Source organism: Lithobates pipiens, unplaced genomic scaffold, assembly GCF_037356315.1.
Source record: "Lithobates pipiens isolate NorthernLeopardFrog02 unplaced genomic scaffold, aLitPip1_a1.2 Scaffold_16, whole genome shotgun sequence".
NCBI classification, from domain to species: domain Eukaryota; kingdom Metazoa; phylum Chordata; class Amphibia; order Anura; family Ranidae; genus Lithobates; species Lithobates pipiens.
The window spans coordinates 84,537,126-84,557,858 of record NW_027507748.1 but is presented as its reverse complement, the minus strand read 5'-3'; the positions used below and the strand labels follow the sequence as shown (position 1 = coordinate 84,557,858).

Here is a 20,733-nt window from a genome sequence, read left to right as displayed (position 1 = left end):
TGTAAGGGGAGAGGAGACTGATCTGTTGTTCATACTAAGCATGAACAGCGATCCGTTTCCTCCTCCAGGCAGTCCCACCCCCCTCCAATTAGAAACACTCCCTAGGACACACATTTAACCTCTTGATTGTCCCCTAGTGTTAACCCCTCCTCTGCCAGTGACATTCATACAGTAATTAGTGGCTATTATTAGCTCTGATTGCTATATAAATTTCAATGGTCTTAAAAAAAAAAAAAAGTGTCAAAAGTGTTGCAGTCCTGATAACAAATTGCAGATCACCGCCATTACTACAAAAAAAAAAAAAAAGATAATAATGCCATAAATCTATCCCCTAGCTTAATTGAATAAGATAGAAATTGGAAAGCAGATTGGCTAACATGCACAGCCTCACCAGATTTTGCACTCATGAAATCATGTTAATGTCCACGTTTTGGTCAATCAGCTCCCCCTCTATTAGCCCCACTGTTAGTCAAGAAGGTAAGAGAAGATTTACCTTAGAGGTTGCAGCAATACACTAGAACTTCAGCCTGGCTTAATGCAGCTAGAGACTCCCAATTAGTGTCCGCTTAGTATGTTGCATTCAGAATTTGTTTCATTTATGATAATATTCATCAATTGTGAAACGGAACAGTGTTACACAAATCATAATACTGAAGAAGTACACTGCTCAAAAAAATGAAAGGCACAGTATAGCATCAAGTCAATTAAACTCCTGGGATATTGATCTGGTAAGTTGAGTAGCAGAGGAGGTTATTAATCAGTTTTAGCTGCTTTTGTGTTAATGAAATTAGCAAAAAGTGCACTAGATGGGCAACAATGAGACAACCTCCAAAACAGGAATGGTTTTACAGGTGGAGGCCACTGACTTTTTTCCCTACTCCTCTTTTCTGACTGTTTTTCACTAGTTTTGCATTTAGATAGGTCAGTGTGACTACTGGTAGCATGAGGTGATACCTGGACCCTATAGAGCAGGGATATGCAATTAGTGGACCTCCAGCTGTTGCAGAACTACAAGTCCCATGAGGCATAGCAAGACTGACAGCCACCAGCATGACACCCAGAGGCAGAGGCATGATGGGACTTGTAGTTTTGCAAAAGCTGGAGGTTCGCTAATTGCATATCCCTGCTATAGGAGGTTGCACAGGCAGTCCAACTCCTCCAGGATGGCACATCAATATGGGCCATTATCAGAAAGTTTGTGGTGTCTCCCAGCACAGTCTAAAGGAGCATGCAGGAGATTCCAGGAGACAGGCAGTTACTCTAAAAGAGCTGGACAGGGCCATAGAAGGTCCTTAACCCATTAACAGGACTGGTATCTGCTCCTTTGTGCAAGGAGGAACAGGATGAGCACTGCCAGAGCCCTACAAAATGACCTCCAGCAGGCCACTGGTGTGAATGCCTCTGACCAATCAGAAACAGACTTTATAAGGGTGGCCTGAGGGCTCTACGTCCTCTAGTGGGCCATGTGCTCACTGCCCAGCACCGTGGAGCTTTATTGGCATTTGCCATTGAACACCAGAATTGGCAGGTCCGCCACTGGCGCCCTGTGCTTTTCACTGATGAGAGCAGGTTTACCCTGAGCACTTGTGACAGACATGAACGGGTCTGGAGAAGTCGTGGAGAATGTTACGCTGCCTTTATCATCATCCAGCATGACTGGTTTGGTTGCGGGTCAGTAATGGTCTGGAGAGGCATATCCATGGAGAGACGTACAGACCTCTGCAGGCTAGACAATGGCACCCTGACTGCCATTAGGTATCAGGATGAAATCCTTGGACCTATTGTCAGACCCTGCGCTGGTGCAATAGATGCTGGGTTTCTCCTGGTGCACGACAATACCCTGCCTGATGTGGCAAGAGTATGCAGCAAGTTCCTGGAGGATGAAGCAACTGATAACATTGAATGGCCCAATAGAAGACCTCTGGGACATTATGTTTCGCACCATCCAATGCCCCCAGGTTGTACCTCAGTCTGTTCAGGAGCTCAGTGATGCCCTGGTTCAGATCTGGGAGGAAATACCCCAGGACACCATCCATCGTCTCATTAGGAGTATGCCCCGAGGTTGTCAGGCATGCATACAAGCACCTCGGGGCCATACAAACTACCGAGTACCATTTTGAGTTGCTGCAATGACATTTCAGCAAAATGGACTAGCCTTCTGCGTAATTTTTTCACTTAGATTTTCGGGGTGTCTTTGAATTCAGCCCTCTGTAGGTTGGTAATTTTCATTTCCAAACGATGTGCATCTTTTCATTCCTAACACATTGCCCAGTCCATATCAGTATAGCTATCCAGCATGATCTCCATCGATATCTGATGCGTTTTCAAAGTGTCCCTTTAAAAAAAAAATGTGAGCAGTGTATTTTGTCATATCAGAAATTTTCTAGTACTGCTGAACTCTCACAAAAATGCTAGTTGCTTGGCTGCTATACTGATGGTTTGGCTTCAATATTTTGAGTCACTGACTTCGGACACATGTACAGGAAATCTGCCTTTTCTCCTGCTTTGTTCCAAGTCTCACTCATTCGTATAAATGCCACACAGCCTGGCAGCTGGCCTTTTCTGAAGGAGATTAGCAATGACCGCCTTCTCATAAACACACTAAATGCTCTATTATTTGGATATTACAGTACCTCACAAAAGTCAGTACACCCCCTCACATTTTTGTAAATATTTTATTATATCTTTTCATGGGACAACACTGTTTGCTACAATGTAAAGTAGTGAGTGTACAGCTTGTATAACAGTGTAAATTTGCTGTCCCCTCAAAATAACGCAACACACATCCATTAATGTCTAAACCACTAGCAACAAAAAAGTGAGTACACCCTAAGTGAAAATTTCCAAATTGGGCTCAATTAGCCATTTTCCCTCCCCATTGTCACGTGACTTGTTAGTGTTACAAAGTCTCAGGTGTGAATGGGGAGCAGGTGTGTTAAATTTAGTGTTATCGCTCTCACTCTCTCATACTGGTTACTGGAAGTTCAACATGGCATCTCATGGCAAAGAACTCTCTGAGGATCTGAAAAAAAATAATTATTACTCTACATAAAGATGGCCTAGGCTATAAGAAGATTGCCAAGACCCTGAAACTGAGCTGCAGCACAGTGGCCAAGACCATACAGCGGTATAACAGGACAGGTTCCATTCAGAACAGGCCTCAAAATGGTTGACCAAAGAAGTTGAGTGCACATGCTGCCATCATTGCTGCAGAGTTTGAAGGGGTGGGGGGTCAGCCTGTCAGTGTTCAGACCATATGCCGCACACTGCATCAAATTGGTCTGCATGGCTATCATCCTAGAAAGAAGCCTCTTCTAAAGAAGATGCACAAGAAATCCCACAAAACAGTTTGCTGAAGACGAGCAGACTAAGGACATGGATTACTGTAACCAGGTCCTGTGGTCTGATGATGCCAAGATGAAATACATTTGGTTCAGCTGGTGTCAAGCGCAGTGGTGTAGTGGTTAGCACTCTCTCCTAGCAGTAAGAAGGGTTGCTGGTTCGTATCCCAACCACGACACTACCTGCCTGGAGTTTGCATGTTCTCCCTGTGACTGTGTGGGTTTCCTCCGGGTACTCCGGTTTCCTCCCACAATCCAAAGACATGCAGGTAGGTTAATTGGCTGCTGTCCAAAATTGGCCCTAGTATATGAATGGGGACCTTGGATTGTGGGCTCCTTGAGGGTAGGGACAGACATGAGTGTGCAATGTACAGGGATAGGGACAATTGTAGACACTCACTCAGGTTGTACTGGATGGACTGGTGCGTTATTCAACCTAACTATGAAACTATGAAGCGTGTGTGGGGGCAACCAGGTTTGTACAAAGACAAGTGTGTCTTTCCTACAGTCAAGCATGGTGGTGGGAGTGTCATGATCTGGGGCTTCATGAGCGCTGCCAGCACTGGGGAGCTACAGTTCATTGAGGGAACCATGAATAAAAACATGTACTGTGACATACTGAGGCAGAGCATGATCCCCTCTCTATGGAGACTGGGTCTCAGTGCAGTATTCCAACATAACGACCCTAAACACACCTCCAATACGCCACTGCCTTGCTAAAGAAGCTGAGAGTAAAGGTGATGGACTGGCCAAGCATGTCTCCAGACCTAAACCTTATTGAGCATATGTGGGGCATCCTCAAACGGAAGGTGGAGGAGCGCAAGGTCTCTAACATCCACCAGCTCCATGATGTCGTCATGGAGGAGTGGAAGAGGACTCCATTGGCAACCTGTGAAGCTCTGGTGACCTCCATGCCCAAGAGGGTTAAGGCAGTGCTGGAAAATAATGGTGGTCACACAAAATATTGACTCTTTGGGCCCAATTTGGACATTTTCACTTAGGGTGTACTTACTTTTGTTACACTCCTTCTGTTTAGACATGAATAGCTGTGTTTTAAGATATTTTGAGAGGACAGCAAATTTACACTGTTATACAAGCTGTACACTCACTGTATCACTGCATTGTAGCAAAGTGTAATTTCTTCAGTGTTGTCACATGATAAGATAAATATTTACAAAAATGTGAGGGGTGTATTCACTTTTGTGAGATACTGTAGGACTAAATTGTTCCAATTGTGACAATTCTTCAGACACAAAGAAAAAATATTCAGTAAACCTTTAGAAAGTAAACGCGATAATATTAAAATGTGCATAAATAATTTTAATAACTTGTATTTACAATACCAAAAAAATATATATCATCAAAAAATTCTGTATTACAAAAATACATTTAGTTGAGCAACATATTTTGATTTGGCTATTTACATGCATAAATTATATACATATTAACAAGTCTATTTTAGACGGCAGAATCCATTTCTTTCACTGATCTTCCTTCATTATACTGAAACCTGATTGGTTGCTATGCATTAAAGCCGAACTCCAGGCAGATTAAAAGAAAAAAAAAAAAAAAAAAACACACACAAATTAATGCAGGTAACTATTCAAAAATGTTTATAATGCATTGCATTATAAATGCATCTGGAGCCAATCACAGACCTCAAATCTCAGCTGGTTCAGTAAGGACCGGCCGAGGTTTAAAACACATATGAACAGGCAGAATGTAGCCAAGCTGATTGATCAATCAACTTGGGTACAGCCAGCCTGTCAGATTTTACATGCAATTATTGCTAGCAGCTACTATAGATGCTAGCAGTAATTACAGTGTTCTCTACCCTTAGATACTTACTGTTAAGCCAGCCACAGACTGAGTGATTTTCTTTCGTGCAATTAATGATTCCACAATTGAAAACGGTACCTGTTTTGAGATCGGAGGTTCAGCCCCCTCCTCCTGCCAGACCAATTAAGAAGCACAGTGGTGGTGCACCTGACAGCCGATCCGAAGTACATCTGGGGTGCCAACATTGCGGGCTCCCTGGACACGGAAGTGTCCTAATATATATATATATATTATATTATGACACTCTAACCGAGATGTACCCATATTTTTGTATCTAACACATTTTAATTGTGTGTGTGTATATATCAATAAATTCTTACATTTTATATCTTCTCTCATTTTTTAGTGTATGACACCTAAAAAATCCCGCATTGCTACAATAATTTTCCTTTTGACTACCAAGGGATGTGGTGCATCACCTAAAACATCTCTCTCTAGTTATCATGTTCATCATTGAAAGTCAAAGTTTAGGAAAATTCCAAATTTTGGGTTAAGAATAGAGGGAAAATCTTCCCATAGGGACACTAGTTCTGGTGACAACAATGGGTTTTCTCACATGAAGGAATTTCTTTCAGGCTACGGGACAAGGATGACAAAAAAAGAAAGAAAAAAAGAAACTGACAGGTCTTCTAGTTCTCCCTTACTCTATCCAACATATAATAAAAAAAGTTTTTCTTCTTTAATTCTACTTTAAATACAGGTAGAAACTGCCACTTAATCTACAGTTCTGATGTTTAAAGCCATTCACATTGATGCCATGTTCAAGCCAAGTAGGGCAAAAATCATATTCTAAGGGACACATTATCCTATTGGTTGTAAGATTGTTATATCAATCCATCTGGTTAGTTTAAATGAGCAGCCTGTACAGTATATTATGGAAAGGAAAGAAAATAGCTGACTGTGTTGATGGGGGAATCTCTTCTGCAGCCTTAGGCGTGTGCCAGGTTTTCCTGGGCACACCCTAATCGCTAAGTGCAGTGCCGATTCCCCCTACTGCCCAGGCTAACCCTGCCCAGCAGTGCTGCTGGCGTCCCTCCTCTCCTCTCCCCCCAGCTGCTACGGGGGATATTTCAGGATGGAGAATGGGAAAGGGGCTAGTAAATATTTATCAGCCTCTTCCTTTTCTAAATGAATACAGTGAACACACTCACTGTGTTCATTTATAACTGAAGCATAGTAAACTATTTACTATGTTTCAGTTTGTGAATGAACAGGACGCCTGTTAGATCAGGGCACTCTATTCATTCACTGCCCCATGCAGCTGAGGCATGTGTTCGAGATTTAGGGTGCACACCTATGTCCGTAGCATTATTCTGCTCTGCCGGCCGGGAAGGCTTCCCACTGGGAGAACACAATGATTACTGCTAGCGGCTATACTGTAGCTGCTGACAGTAATCACATGTAATTAAAAAAAAAGACAGGCTGGCTGTCCATAGATGGATAAATTCTCTGCCGGTCTCTACTGAACCGGTCGAAGTTTGATCCATCTGTGGCCGGCTTTAGCCCTTCAACACAAGTGCTGTTCACAGTGACACAATCCTATCCATTAAAGGCACAGTGCAAAGTGCGTCAGCCCACAGCAACCAATCAAAATTCATCTCTGAGGCACAGAACTCCAGCATTTGATGGTTTGCTATGGGTATCTTTATCTTCAGCTTGCTTATTGAACATTCCGTTATGTGAACATATTTAACAGCTGAACTACCACTGAGCGTTTCTTTGTCTTGGGCATTGCTGTGTGCCTTCACTGCAACACAAGGAAAAGAAGTTGGAGTTTTCACAAGGAACCGGCAAAAAATCCACCTCTGTGTTTTCTTGTAAGATAAAGTCGTATCGGCAGAATGACGTCCTGAAAAACAGAAAACACAAAGATATTACAGGTTTTCTGTTGAAGAACATTTGAGCACTTACATTGCCCAAACTTCGCCCCAAGCATGAAATCCCTCATTTCATTTGTAATCTCGCCTAGAGCCGAAGGGGATCAAAGCAAACTTGTTGGTTTGCTTCCAATGAGAAAACATCAGGTTGGCTTTAAAGAGGAAATAAAAACTGTATCTGAGCAACACAAACTGAAAACGCCATTTCATTCATTTTCAATATTCAAAGCAAATGACATGTCTCCATGTTTTATTTTGTTGAGAAATTATTATTATTATTATTATTATTATTATAATACAGGTTTATATAGCGCCAGCAGTTTGCGCAGTGCTTTACAACATGGGGGCAGACAGCATACTTACAATACAAATCAATACAGGAGGAATCAGAGGGCCCTGCTTGTTAGAGCTTACATTATTGAAGATCACCTTGAACTACACCACCCCCCCCCCCCCCCCACAGCATTTCTAGACACATCTTGAGTAAGGCATGATTCATGTAGCATTTACTTCCTGGAATCCACCTGCCCTTAGCTCAGGCATTCAGACAGGAGGGTCTGCTTAGAGGAGAATGCCCCTCCTCCAGTTAAAAGGAAAAAAAAAATGTCCATAAAGACTTATGAGATGTAGGATGTAATTATGGCCTGACCCAGAAACTATAGCCAAAAAATGTAAAAAAAAAAAAGAGCCCTCAAAGCAGATCTATATTCTCTCAATCAACATGAACTATTTTTAATCCTTGTGCTGCTAGCATTAGTAACTAGAGCAGGGGTAGGGAGCCTCGGCTCTCCAGCTGTTTTTAAACTACAAATCGCATGAGACATTGGAAGACCCTGACAATCACAGGCATGACTCCTAGAGGCAGAGGCATGATGGGATTTGTAGTTTCAAAACAGCTGGAGAGCCGAGGGGTCACTAGATGGTAAATATATTACATTTACCATCTAGTTACTAATGCTAGCAGCACAAGTATTAAAAATAGTTCATGTTGATTGAGAGATTATAGTTGTGCTTTAAGGCTCTTCTACACTTGTGGCAGTTTTGCTGTCCCTGACAATCTACCAGTGGTGGCTGGTGTTTTTTTAGGGGTTTTCCCCCCAGCCCCCTAGGTTTGTCAGTCGGTCCGGGCTCCCGGTACTAGCGGGCTGTGTGTGCTCCGATCCCCTCCCATCTACACACCCGGACTAACAGCCAGACTCCGGGAACTGCTGCTGGAGGAATGAGGGAGATGATTGCAGCCGATATAGGACATCTGACACCAGGACAGTGACACTGCACATCACACAGGGCAGCATGCAGCAGCTGGGGGCCAAGTCCTCTCCTCCATGGTGGCTTCCAGCTCCTCCTCATAGGCGTCCAATAGCATCTCCTGTCCTTTCAGCCAATTGGGTGACAGGTATCAGACCCGTTTCCCGATTGTCTGGGAGGAAGATCAGTGTTGCAACAGTGAATATTCATTCGCTGTTGAAACACACCTGAGTGGGCTTCGAACGCAGTGCTCTGCGCTCCGAGCCCACCTTATTTTGAAGCCTATTAGAGCCTCTGCCTCTAATCAGGTGCTTCAAAAAACACACCCCCGCCCAACCCCGCCATGGGAATTCATGCGCCCGGCTCCCTGAAAGGGGCCAGGCACATGGATAGGAGGTGGCAGGGATATGGGAGGCGGTGCCTGTGTACCAAAAATGGACGGGCCCCCGCCACCTACCTTTACCGCTTGCCAACCCACTGCAGTACATTTACTGTGGCAGGTCAGGTCGTAAAGGTACATTCACATAACTGTACATAGTGGCTTTTTTCCGGGCCTGCTCGCACGTGCGGACCCGGAACACTGTTCTGCAATTCGTTGCAGCACAAGCCATTCAGCAGGTCTCACCTAATGATTTATGACTGGCTCCCACTGATTGGCTGTAAGAATGACAGAAGAGAGCCCTGTGCAGGTAAACAACACAGGGTTCTCTTCATACAGCAATGTGCCGCTTTTCTTTTCTCTCCAAAGCAGGCAGTAAAAAAAAAAAACAGCATATTGCTTACCACACATTTTACCCCTTGATCACCCTAGATGTTAACCCCTTCGCAGCCAGTGTCATTAGTACAGCGACAGTGCTTATTTTTAGCACTGATAACTGTATTAATGTCACTCGAAATGTGAGTGGCAGTTAATCAGTTCCCTCTCAGTGTCAGTTAGTGTCAGATAGTCCGCTGCACAGTCCCATTATTAGTCACTGAGCATCGCTATTACTAGTATAAAAAATAAAATAAAAAAGTAAATAAAAATTCCAGTAAATATGTACACCATAGTTTGCAGATGCTAGAACCTTCACGCAAACCAATCAATACAGTATACACTTATTGGGATTTTTTGTTTTGCCAAAGACATGTAGAACACAATTTGGCCAAAATGTATAAAGAAAATGTTTTAGGTATTCTTTTATTAGATATGGTTTATGGCAGAAAGTAGAAAATAGTTTTTTTTCCCCCATTTTTTTTTGTTTAGACTGCAAAAGAATAAAAACCCTGTGGTGATCAAAATACATTATTGTTTGAAAAACAAATATAAAGTTAGTTTGCGTACAGCATGGTCGTGCAATCAGTTAAAGTAGCTTTGCAGTCTCCAGTGAAAAAATATTAATCAGTATGAGTGAATTATTTTTTGCAAGGGCTGGCATATGCTCTTAAAGTGGAGTTCCCGCCTGGGTAAAAAAAAAAATTTAAGTCAGCAGCTACAGTATTTGTATATTTAATATAGGGGACAGTATTTAATATATGGGACCATAGGTGTGTGCAGCCGATTGCATTACGGTGTGCACCACAAATGTATTAAAACATGGATGGTGTTAATAGGTAGTAGACTTTTCTGTAGGGCCGGGGTTGGTGTTCGTAGGGCAGTGGACAGTGCCAGTTTTTTATTGCTATTTTATTTTTTTACAGTTTTTTTTTTTTTTTTAGGAGCCCCATTGGGGGGTTTTTGGTGAAATATCAGCAAGGGCAATCTGCGCCGCAGTGGTAACACCTGGCACACCCCCTGCACACGCCTATGTATGGGACACTTACCTGTCCAGGGAGCCCACAATGTCGAGAAATGGATCGGCTCCGGGTGCAAGCGCCGGCATCCTTGCTAAGGGAAACAGGAAGTGAAGCCTTATGGCTTCACAGCCTGTTTTCTACTGCGCGTGCATGAGCCACGCTGCGCTTTCTGAATAGTGCCTGCTGTCTACTGGGACCTGTGCATCTCCCAGAAGGCAGCGGGGGGAGGGGGAAGGGGGAGGGGCCAGTCATGGCGTCGTTCTCTGCACAAGATTGTGGCGATCTTTCTCCGTAAGTGGGAGCAGATACTTTGGATTTGACAGGTGTCCGCTTCCCCCTCCCCCCCTTGAAAGGTGCCAAATGTGGCACCGGAGGGGGGGGGGGGGGAATCCAACCCACGGAAGTTCCATTTATGGGTGGAACTCCACTTTAAGGACAGCTAAAATAAAAAAAAATAATAATAATACTGCTATTGGATAGGACACTCAGCAAATTCTCTTGTGCCCATTTGTAACAGATTCATCTCATTGTGGTCCAATAAACGAATGTATTAATGTACAAATGCTTCACCTGTATGGATCTGTTGTGGATCGGAGCCTCATTTTTAGAACTTGCAGCTTGTACTTTGGTCCTACCACAGATCCCGTGGTAAATGTCACAAAGATTCTTGAAATCTGATCGAAATCCTGATCAAATTTGGCTAGCAGGGTAACCTCCTGATTTTTCTCAAACACAGCAGCATCCCTGGAAAACAACAATACATGCAGATAATGAACATATTAAATTGAACTGATCACAAACCCTAAGCCTGGTGCTGGTCTGAATTTTAGTTCCAAACCAATGGGGATGATCCTATTCAGCTTCACTTCCCATTTCACAGACATCTCCACAGAGCGAAATTCCTGCACAGTTTAAGAATCAAAGCAGCCAGGCGGAAACTTGTCGGCTTGTCACCAGCGCCCATACAGATGCAGGCACTTTTCAGGTATGTTGACAGCTGATGGCGTCGGTTTTCAGACATAAAATTTCCGCAGTAGGAGATTCGTCTGGCAACCATGCAGTTTCAGTGGGTGCAGCAATATGTTAGTTTTTTTTTTTTTTCTACAGCCTGTACTTTCTTCCATGTTTCTATGTGCTTAGTAAAGCCGGCCATAGACCATTCGGACCTCGGCCAGTTCAGGAAGGACTAACCAAGATTCGAACATGTATGGGCAGGCTGAATGGACCCAAGTTAATCAATTGATCAACTTGGGTGCAACTAGCTTGTCAGATTTTACATGCGATTATTGCTAGTGACTATAATAGCAGCAAGCAGTATTCACTGTGTTCTCCAGACGGGAACGATTCCCCTCGCCCCCTGCTGAGAGAACACAATGGTTCAGCTGGAGTGATTCCCTCCCATCAATGACTGTGTTGATGGGGGAATCAAGTGATATTCTCATTCCAGCCTGTTGTTCCATCTATGGCCAGCTTTAGCCTATGGGTTCAGGCATGCAACGTAACTGGCACTTGTCCTGGCACCAAGCACTTGCCCAAGACAAGCAGCGAGTGAATTGCAGAGGGGGGATGAGGATGGCAGCCTTCCGTACCTCAGCCTATCTCTTGCCACCGCTTGTCAAAGTCAAGTTTTTGTTAGCAGAGACAACCACCAGTTATGAACCAGTCCATCTCCTGCTAGCTGTCTCTCGGGGGGACATTACACTGAAAAAAAAAATTGAAAGAGTTCTTAAAATGTGTCAAAAGTAACAAAGTAGTATACGCAATCAACTGAAAAACTTACTGGTCCAACCTTGATTCAGTTATGTTTCCGGATGTAGTTTCAACTTTGATGGTAATATAACCCCTCCTTGTATTAGTGTTTGATATAATAAAATCCAAGTAATAATGAAACACTAAAAAAGGGAAGACACCAAAACATGATAATTACAATCAGATTCCTTTCCATTTATCAGCAAGCATCAGGAGTCTACTGCTACAAAATGAAGGCATGTACCTGTCCAGCCCAGTGGCAGCCCGGCCATTAGGGGTGCCCGGGCGCCGCCCCCTCTCTCCATGCCACCCCCCCCCCCCTATATGCATAGCATGAATCTATCCACGGCCATCACTACCAGCCCCTATTCATGCGTCCGGCCCCTTTCAGAGCACCGGGTGCATAAATTACATCAGCGGGGTTTTTGTTTGAAGCACCTTATTAGAGCCAGAGGGTTTATTAGGCTTCAAAATAGGGTGGGCTCGGGTCGCAGAGGATGCACTCTGATCCCAACCAGGTGTGTTGCAACAGCGAATGAATATTTGCTGTTGCAACACTGATCCTGCTCCCGGCCAATCGGGAAGCAGGTATGAAACCCATTTTCCAATTGGCCAAAACGTCAGGCAATCCTATTGGACGCCTAGCGCAGAGAGGAGATTCACCACGGAAACTGCTCCAGGAGAGGACATTGAAACAGCTTTCCCCGAGCCTGACACTGATCGGCAGACAGCCAGTGGGAGGGGGGCTTCTGGGGGTGTTAGTGCCACGCAGTGGGGGTAGGGGTGTAGGGGGGTCAGGGAAGCTGTGCTAGTGCAGCTCCACTGATGGCCCGGGGGAGGGGGTTGTTTGCCGCCCCCCCCCCCCCCCAAAAAAAAAAAACTCAACAGCTGCTGCTGCCAGACACATTTTGTAACAAGGTCTTGGATAGACTAGGGCAGTGATGGCGAACCTTGGCACTCCAGATGTTTTGGAACTACATTTCCCATGATGCTCAACTACACTGCAGAGTGCATGAGCATCATGGGAAATATAGTTTCAAAACATCTGGGGTGCCAAGGTTTGCCATCACTGGACTAGGGGAACATTAAAGAATAAGTTCACCAAAAAAAAAAAAGGAAAACAAATAAATGCACATTTTTTTTACCTGCAAAAAAGGTGTGCATTTATTTATTTGCTTTTTTTTTTTTTTTACTAAGAGCCTGCAAAGCATTGCACCCACATTCAGGAGATCACGGGTGCATCAGTGTAAGCACAGTGTAACAGAACACTGGTAGTTCATTAGGAACTACAAGCTGACATCCGCAAAGGCGGTTTCTACCTGCATACTTCCAAACTGTCCCTGATTTCGAGGGACTGTCTCTGATTTGGAACAAAGTCCCTCATTCCTCCTCATTTGTCCCTCATTTTGATATGATCTATATAGTTGTATATAAAATGCACTACTTATCTACCAAAAGTGTTTCCCAGTGCTAAACCTTTCATCCAATTTCAAAATGTTTGGATTTGTAAACTTCAAAAGCCAAAATAAAGGAATAGTAGTGGTAAAAAAAAAAAAAAAAAAAAACACTTGTGGGTTTAACTAATCAATTTTTTTGTATAATTTTATTTTAAGAATTATAGGATGCATGGCAGGGGGGTGTGTCCTATGCCTACATACAGTTGCTAACAGATGTTCCTCATTCCCATCTCAAAAGGTTGGGAGGTATAGTAATCTGTGAATGAATGAATGACACGGCTGGGTGGGTGGAGCCCCACACAGATGTGTTTTTTTTTTTTTTTTTTTTTTATTGTGACAGCGGGTGTGGGGAGAAGATCCCCCGCGGTGGGGGATCAGGGGCCTCTGCATCTGTAAAATGATATTAAACCCTGAATATGGGTGTAACATGTTACAAAATGTGAACTTATCTGTTAACATCTGTCAAAATTTTGGCCCATTAGGGAGATTTTCCCTTACTTCCTGTTTCCAGACACAACAGAAAATTAGAGGAAAGTTCTCGAATGGAAGGTAAATGCTCTTGTAGAAAATCAGCCCCTTCCTATTCCAGCTCAAAATTTTGACTTTTCTTTCAGTCTAATAACGAATAATAATGAACAATCGGTACCAGGACATATACTGTGCGTGAATTTATCCAGTGCCGAGGAACAAAACCTGATGGTGGTTCTAAGGCTACATTCACACCAGCGACTAGGAATCCGAGACGCCTGCTCTGGCTCTCAGTAGTTAGGTGTGGTCACCAGCTCAGTTCTCAAGTCACCATAAGCCACAGCTATTTGCAGCTCTCTGCACAGCCAGTGACTGCCTGCGGTGATCGCTGCTGGATGCACACAAAGTGCACAAATTTTTCCCAGAGCTTAGTGAAATCTGCCATTTTCCGTCATCCATTCATGTGCAAGCAAAAATGCATTCTTTTTTTACATTTTCCTTGAGCCTGATTGGGTATTTTTTTACAAAGTGAAGCTTCACCACATTTACTAATCTTTGGGCAAAAGGAGTGCAACCAGTGCTGGGTAAAGGTCATCTAGAGCCCAGGGTGAGCATGCGCACCCCCCAAGATGTATGAGCACCCTCCCCCCACAAAAACACTGAGCACTAATCTGCATGCTTACCCCCAAGCATAAATTCCTCCTCCCCCAGTAAAAATCCACCCCCTGCTGATATCCTCCCTATCAGCATAAATCTTTACCTCCCCATCCCCCAAATCCCCCCAACTCAAATGCCCCCCCTTCAAAAAAAAAAAAATTGGCACCCCTACTAGTACAAAGTCTCTACCCCTAAAATGTCCCTTCCTAATCCCATACCCCCCCTTCTCCACTTCAAACCCCCCCCCCAGCACAAATTACCCACAAATCTCCCGTCCTAGCACAAATATTCCCCCCTCCCCAACACAAATCCCCATAGATCACTTTTAGCCCTCCCCCTCTCCTAGAACAATACATACCCCTTGACGCCCCCAAATTCCCCCTTCCAACACAAATCCCCCTCCCCCTAATCTCCTTGTGGTGCCCCCCCCCCTTACTTCACATGATGCCACAGTGCCCAGGACAGCCGCCCCTCCTGTCCCAGCCCTGAGTGCAACTACACTTTCAAAGTGCATAGTATATTTGCCAAATAAATCAACCTCACTATATTCAATGTCATTTCTTTTTTTTTCTGCTTAATAATCTGCTTATACATCTCCGATCAGAAGGAGGTGATTGAAGCATGATCTAGCATGGCTTGGAAACAAAGGTTTTATTATCTATGCATGGGCTGATAAATCCCTGTATTTTCCTGTTTAATGTCTTCACCAGGATCCCGTCTTCTCTGCTGTAATTATATTTGTATGTTTACCGCATCTTTACTGCGTTTCCACAAAATCAAGGTCAAGTTGTGCACTTGTTCTCTTTGTTGTAAGAGAGACGAGGGCTTAGTCAATCCCTCGAGTGGCGGGGATAATTCTGTTTTGTACGCCCCTGCAGCACAGAAAAGATTAAAGATCACTGCGCAGCCGAGAGAACAAAGCAGCTGTGGGCCGCGACCACACAACAATATTTAAATAGGTCCCAGTGTGAAAAGAAGCCTGGGTGGATCGGCCCTAATTCGGCTACAACAAAGAAGTAGGCCAGAAGAAGACACCCCCCCCCCCCCCACACTGTACAGTCCTCTCCTCATCCTTATAATTCACAGTTCACATTATTCCGTCTGAAGCAATTAGCGTTCCAAGCAAATGTCGCCAACTTCCCCAAGCTACTATTATCTCCCTCTGACAGCTTTTTATTTTATGCAAATTCAATTTCACTCACTGCAAAACGGTTTCACCGACGCCGTATCAAAATAAGCCTTCGTCACTGGAGGATTCTTCGCCACCAGATAATCTCTCCACTTGTCAGCGTAAAAACCTGTAACGCACACGCGATGTCATTAGTGCCCATCCGCCACACAGGCTCATAATTTATAATCAGCACATTTTAGGCCTCGGCAATTATATAAAGTAATTAGGAGGGTCCTGGAGTGGGTTACACAATCACAATGAATTTTAGCCATCGCCTGCACACACAAAAAAAAAAAAGAAGAGCAATCTAGCATGAAATGATATTTATTGTGTTATATATCTTAAATGGCATTGTTTCACTCTATTGGGTGGGTGCAGGTGGTTGTAGAGATAGACGCATTTGCGGTAAAGATGACATTCACTGAACAAGGCAAATGGTAATATAGACCGACAATCACAATCAACATTTCAGCATAGCGTGTCGTGTGAGTGTTCACAACAAATCTATGGAATGTAGGGTTGCACCAATACCATTTTTTTAAGAATGAGTACCTATACTTTTTCTCAAGTACACTTTTTTTTTTTTTTTTTTTTTTTTTAGACACAATCTGAGGACTTGAGGCTCTGTTCACACTGATGTGGTGGGGAACGCTTAGCAATTCTATGCGTTTCCCACACCGCATCACAATGTGCTCAAACCGCAGCAGGTGTCAATGTTAAGTTAATGACACCCCAAAAACGTTTTGCAACAAACAGTGCGATTAGTTGAATTGGATCACATTGGTGTTTACATCCAATTCCAGTGTGAAAAAAAAGTGCCTGTACCTTTCCTGTGGCTGCATTGCGATTGGAGCCATAAAAATGAATGGTTCAAATCCCACCAGGGGAGGCCCGTCCATTAAGGGCACACGGGCGTCACACCCCCCCCCCCCATCCATCCATGTGTCCAGGGGGGTTTTGAAGCATGAAATTAGAGCCAGAGGCTCCAATAGGGGTGGCTTGGGTCGCAGCACACTGCAAACTGAGCCCCACCCAGTTGTGTGACAATAGCGAATATTCGCTTTTGTCACACTGATTCTCCTCCCAGACAATCAGGAAGCGGGTCTGAGACATGTTAGTTGGAGTTAGGTTTAAGCTTCTACTGACTTTAGTAAAGTCCATCTACATCTACTAATCAGATATCCCATTTATTACTACCCTCTCCATGTGTCAACAATGCTGCCCAAGGGTGGCTACATTGCTCTTCCATAGATAGGGTGGCTACACTTAAACCTCCACCTTAAGACCATAAGTGTGTTACTGATCAGATCAACAGGTGAAAAGAAAAAAAGAGCTAAAAATGAAACGAATGAAGCATCCACATCTAAGAATTGGTAAAACTGTATATTATTACACATTTCTTTTTTGATTTAGATATGTTCTAAACAAGCGTTTCTAAACTTTAGTCCTCAAGGCACACCGACAGGTCATGTTTTCAGGATTTCCCTCAGATGAAACGGCTGTGGTAATTGCTAAGGCAGTAAAACTGATCGACTCACCTTTGCAAAATAATGGCGGAAAACATGACCTGTTGGGGCACCTTGAGGACTGAAGTTGAGAAACACTGTTCTAAACTGTGATTAGGCCATGCAGGAAAAAGCTACATGTTGACTGTCGAGGCACGGCCACCAACTGTTTACTTTATAATTGCTTTTCATTTTGCTTCCCCACCACCCTGTTAACCACTTCGCATGTAAAATTCCAAATTTTTTTGCTAGAAAATTACATAGAACCCCCAAACATTATATATGTTTTTTTTTTAGCAAAGACCCTAGAGAATACAATGACGGTCGTTGCAATTTTTATCTCGCACGGTATTTGCGCAGCAATTTTTCGAGCACGTTTTTTTCAGAAAAAAAACGTTTCATACTTTAAAAAATAAAATAAAACAGTGAACTTAGCCCAATTTTTTTGCAAAATGTGAAAGATGAAGATACGCTGAGTAAATAGATACCCAACATGTCACGCTTCAAAATTGCACGCGCTCGTGGAATGGCGCCAAACTTTGGTATTTAAAAATCCCCATAGGCGACGCTTTAAATTTTTTTACCGGTTACATGTTTTGACTTACAGAGGAGGTCTAGGGCTAGAATTATTGCTCTCACTCTAAGGCCGCGTACACACGGGCGGACTGTTCGTCCAACTTTGTCCGCTGAACAGTGTTTCAGCGGACAGTCCGCTCGTGTGTGGGCTTCAGCGGACAGTTTCAGCGGACAGTCTGACGAACAAAGTTTTTCGGAATTTCCGTAAGACTGTCCGCTGAAACTTGGTTTGAGCGGACAGTCCGCTCGTGTGTAGGCTTGTTCGACAAACTAAGTGTCGCGCATGCTCAGAAAGGATTTACACGGCGAAGGTTGCATTGCAGTGTATCGGACGCCGAATTTCTCGTCCCGTCGTACGTGCCGTTCACGTCATCGCGCAAGTTTTCAGCGGACTGTTCGTTCGTCGTGTGTGGTCAAGTCCGTTCATGCTAATTTTGAACGGACTGTTTGTCAAACTGTTTGACGAACCTAGTTGGGCGGACAGCCCGCCCGTGTGTACGCGGCCTAACGTTCACGGCGATACCTCACATGTGTGGTTTGAACACCGTTTTCATATGTGGGCGGGACTTATGTATGTGTTCACTTCTGCGTACAAGCTCACGGGGACAGGGGCGCTTTAAGTTTATTTTTATTTTTATTTTTTATTGTTAATTTTACTTTTATTTTTTTAGTTTGACACTTACTTTTATTCCTATTACAAGGAATGTAAAAATCCCTTGTAATAGGAATATGGCATGATCGGACCTATTTACAGTGAGATATGGGGTCAATAAGACCCCATATCTCGCCTCTAGGCTAGGAAGCCTCAAATCCCCCAAAAAAAAACGATCACGGCTTCCCAGCCAAGGTGGCGCCGTTATTTTGAATGCAGAGGCCGGGCGTGACGTCATAACATAGCGGCCTCCGAACGATCATAGAGACTCCGGGGACCATGTGGTCCGCCGGAAATCTCTATGATACCATCCGGGGGCGGCGGATCCTGTGACCGACTCACCGATGGAAGCGGTGAGTCGGTAGAAGCACCGGAGGGCAGCGGGAGGGGGACACATCCCCGCCCGTCGCCCGTAAGAACGATCAATCGGCGAAACAGCTGATATGGTGCAGGAAATCGCCGGCTGAAAATGGCGATATCTGAATGATGTCTGTAGCCTCAGGCATCATTCAGATATAACACCACAAAGCCCACGATGTCATATGACGTAGTTTGGGTGCCAAGTGGTTAAGCTACCATGAGCAAAGTGAGAAAACCCTATGACAGTCACACAAGGGTTGAGGACTCTGCCCTTACCACCCCTGCATGAGCAATGCACAGGCTCACTGTAAGGCCAGGTCCCTTTCACATGGGGAGGGCTCCAAGTAGATGAGCAGATCTGTCCGCTGATCAGAGCAGAACAGGCGGATGACAGGTCCGTGTCTGCTCAGTTTATGCAGATCGGATATGGACAGAGTGGACCAGGTGTAACAAACTCCACTGTCCATTTACACCCGACTGCCCTCCGATCCATCTAGATGGAGAGGGAAGGATCCCAACACTTTTTTTTAGTGGATCAGATTGGAGGTAGGTGAGTTTAAACCCAACATAGAGGTGAATGAAGGGTCCAATTAGGTCTGCCTGAAAAATTGGCAGACGGACCTGATCGGACCCTTTGTGTGAAAAGAGCCTCAGGTACTGAATAAGGTTTTTTTTTCCATAAAAACACAAAAAAAAAAAAAATGCTGCTAGAAGTTACTTTTCAAATAGAATTGTTTTTTGTGCCTTTAGGCTACAGATAATCATTCTTCTTTCTTTTTTTCTATAGGTCACATACAGCTCTAACGAGCTGTATGTGTATATATAAGCTCTAAACGAGCTGTATGTGTATATATGATTTTGATATGATATTGATTTGTATTGTAAGTGTACTGTCTGCCCTCATGTTGTAAAGCACTGCGCAAACTGTTGGCATTATATAAATCCTGTATAATAATAATATACAGACTGATTGGACAGTTTAGTTAGGTCCACACATTACACAGTTTGGGTAAATCTGAAGTTGATTGTATGAAAGTTGTACAGTCAGACTATAACGTGTATGGTAACCCTTATATAGAACAAAGTGATCTGTGAGTTTATGAAAACTGCCTACTTTACCTAATACCGGACAGCCGAGGGATCCGTATACCCGGCAATCCACACATTTCCCAATACGGTAATCTTTGTAAGTTTCACAAGGAAATGTAACAACACTGCAAGACTCATTTAAAGATGCGATATACAGAAAAACTGAGCGCTGGTGATCACACTTGAAATATTCAGAGCCTGCAGGAAAGAACAAATGAAAAAATGACAAGCAAGTAATCAAAATATACATGAAACTTTTTCCTCATTTAGTGGAAAACCCAGTTTCTGATAGATACAATTAATGAACCCTCTGAGGCCAAATTGAGAAAAGTAGAGCTTTCATAATGTTTTCTAAACTGTCAAAACCCATCAACACATGTTCCCAGCTTTACAGCGATAACATTAAAACACCAGCCCACCTTAACAGATAGATTCAAGACAACTGGAAACCACCATCTGGTAAACTGGTAAAGCTGGTTCTTCCCCAATAGTACAGAGGCTTCCCACTACCATACACTCCAGCTTCAATAACTCAGTATAGGGATGTCTTTTTTATTGTTATTGCTTGCAGAATTTGACATAAAAAGAGGGGCTAGGGCCTACTCCAAAACACTGCACATTAAGAAGTGGACACTCTTCTCTAGGCCCACACTACAGGAATCTACTGAGAACAGGGGAAGTCCAGTATGCTGAGACCCTACAAAAGTTGTCTTAACTACCTCTGGCACTTGCATCCCAAAAGCACACAGTCATCAGGATTCACAAGTCCCCAGGACAGCTTCATAACTTCCTCCGGACACGGTCCAGTGAAGGAGATAGTCCTTCTTCAGACCCAAACCATTGTGGTGAAGTCCTACAGCCAGCTCCTTAGACTGATCAACTCAGGCCCTCAGCTTTGCCACAGCTGAGACCTACAAGAACAGCTATGCACTCCACGGGCTGCTTCAGGGTAGGGCTTTGGAACATTC

The 20,733-nt window shown here is 43.8% G+C and overlaps 1 protein-coding gene across 1 annotated transcript in view; it reads right to left on the bottom strand.

Moving 5' to 3' along the window:
* Window positions 1-4,640: 4,640 nt before the first annotated feature.
* LIPI (lipase I) overlaps window positions 4,641-20,733 on the bottom strand; it is a 78,618-nt gene continuing 62,525 nt past the window's right edge. The window contains exons 6-10 of the mRNA XM_077480075.1: window positions 19,796-19,963; window positions 15,615-15,710; window positions 11,862-11,973; window positions 10,652-10,825; window positions 4,641-7,029 (exon numbers count right to left, since the gene is read on the bottom strand). Of these exons, the coding sequence (XP_077336201.1) occupies window positions 6,882-7,029; window positions 10,652-10,825; window positions 11,862-11,973; window positions 15,615-15,710; window positions 19,796-19,963 (698 nt within the window). The 3' untranslated portion in view covers window positions 4,641-6,881. The remainder of the gene's footprint in view (window positions 7,030-10,651; window positions 10,826-11,861; window positions 11,974-15,614; window positions 15,711-19,795; window positions 19,964-20,733) is intronic.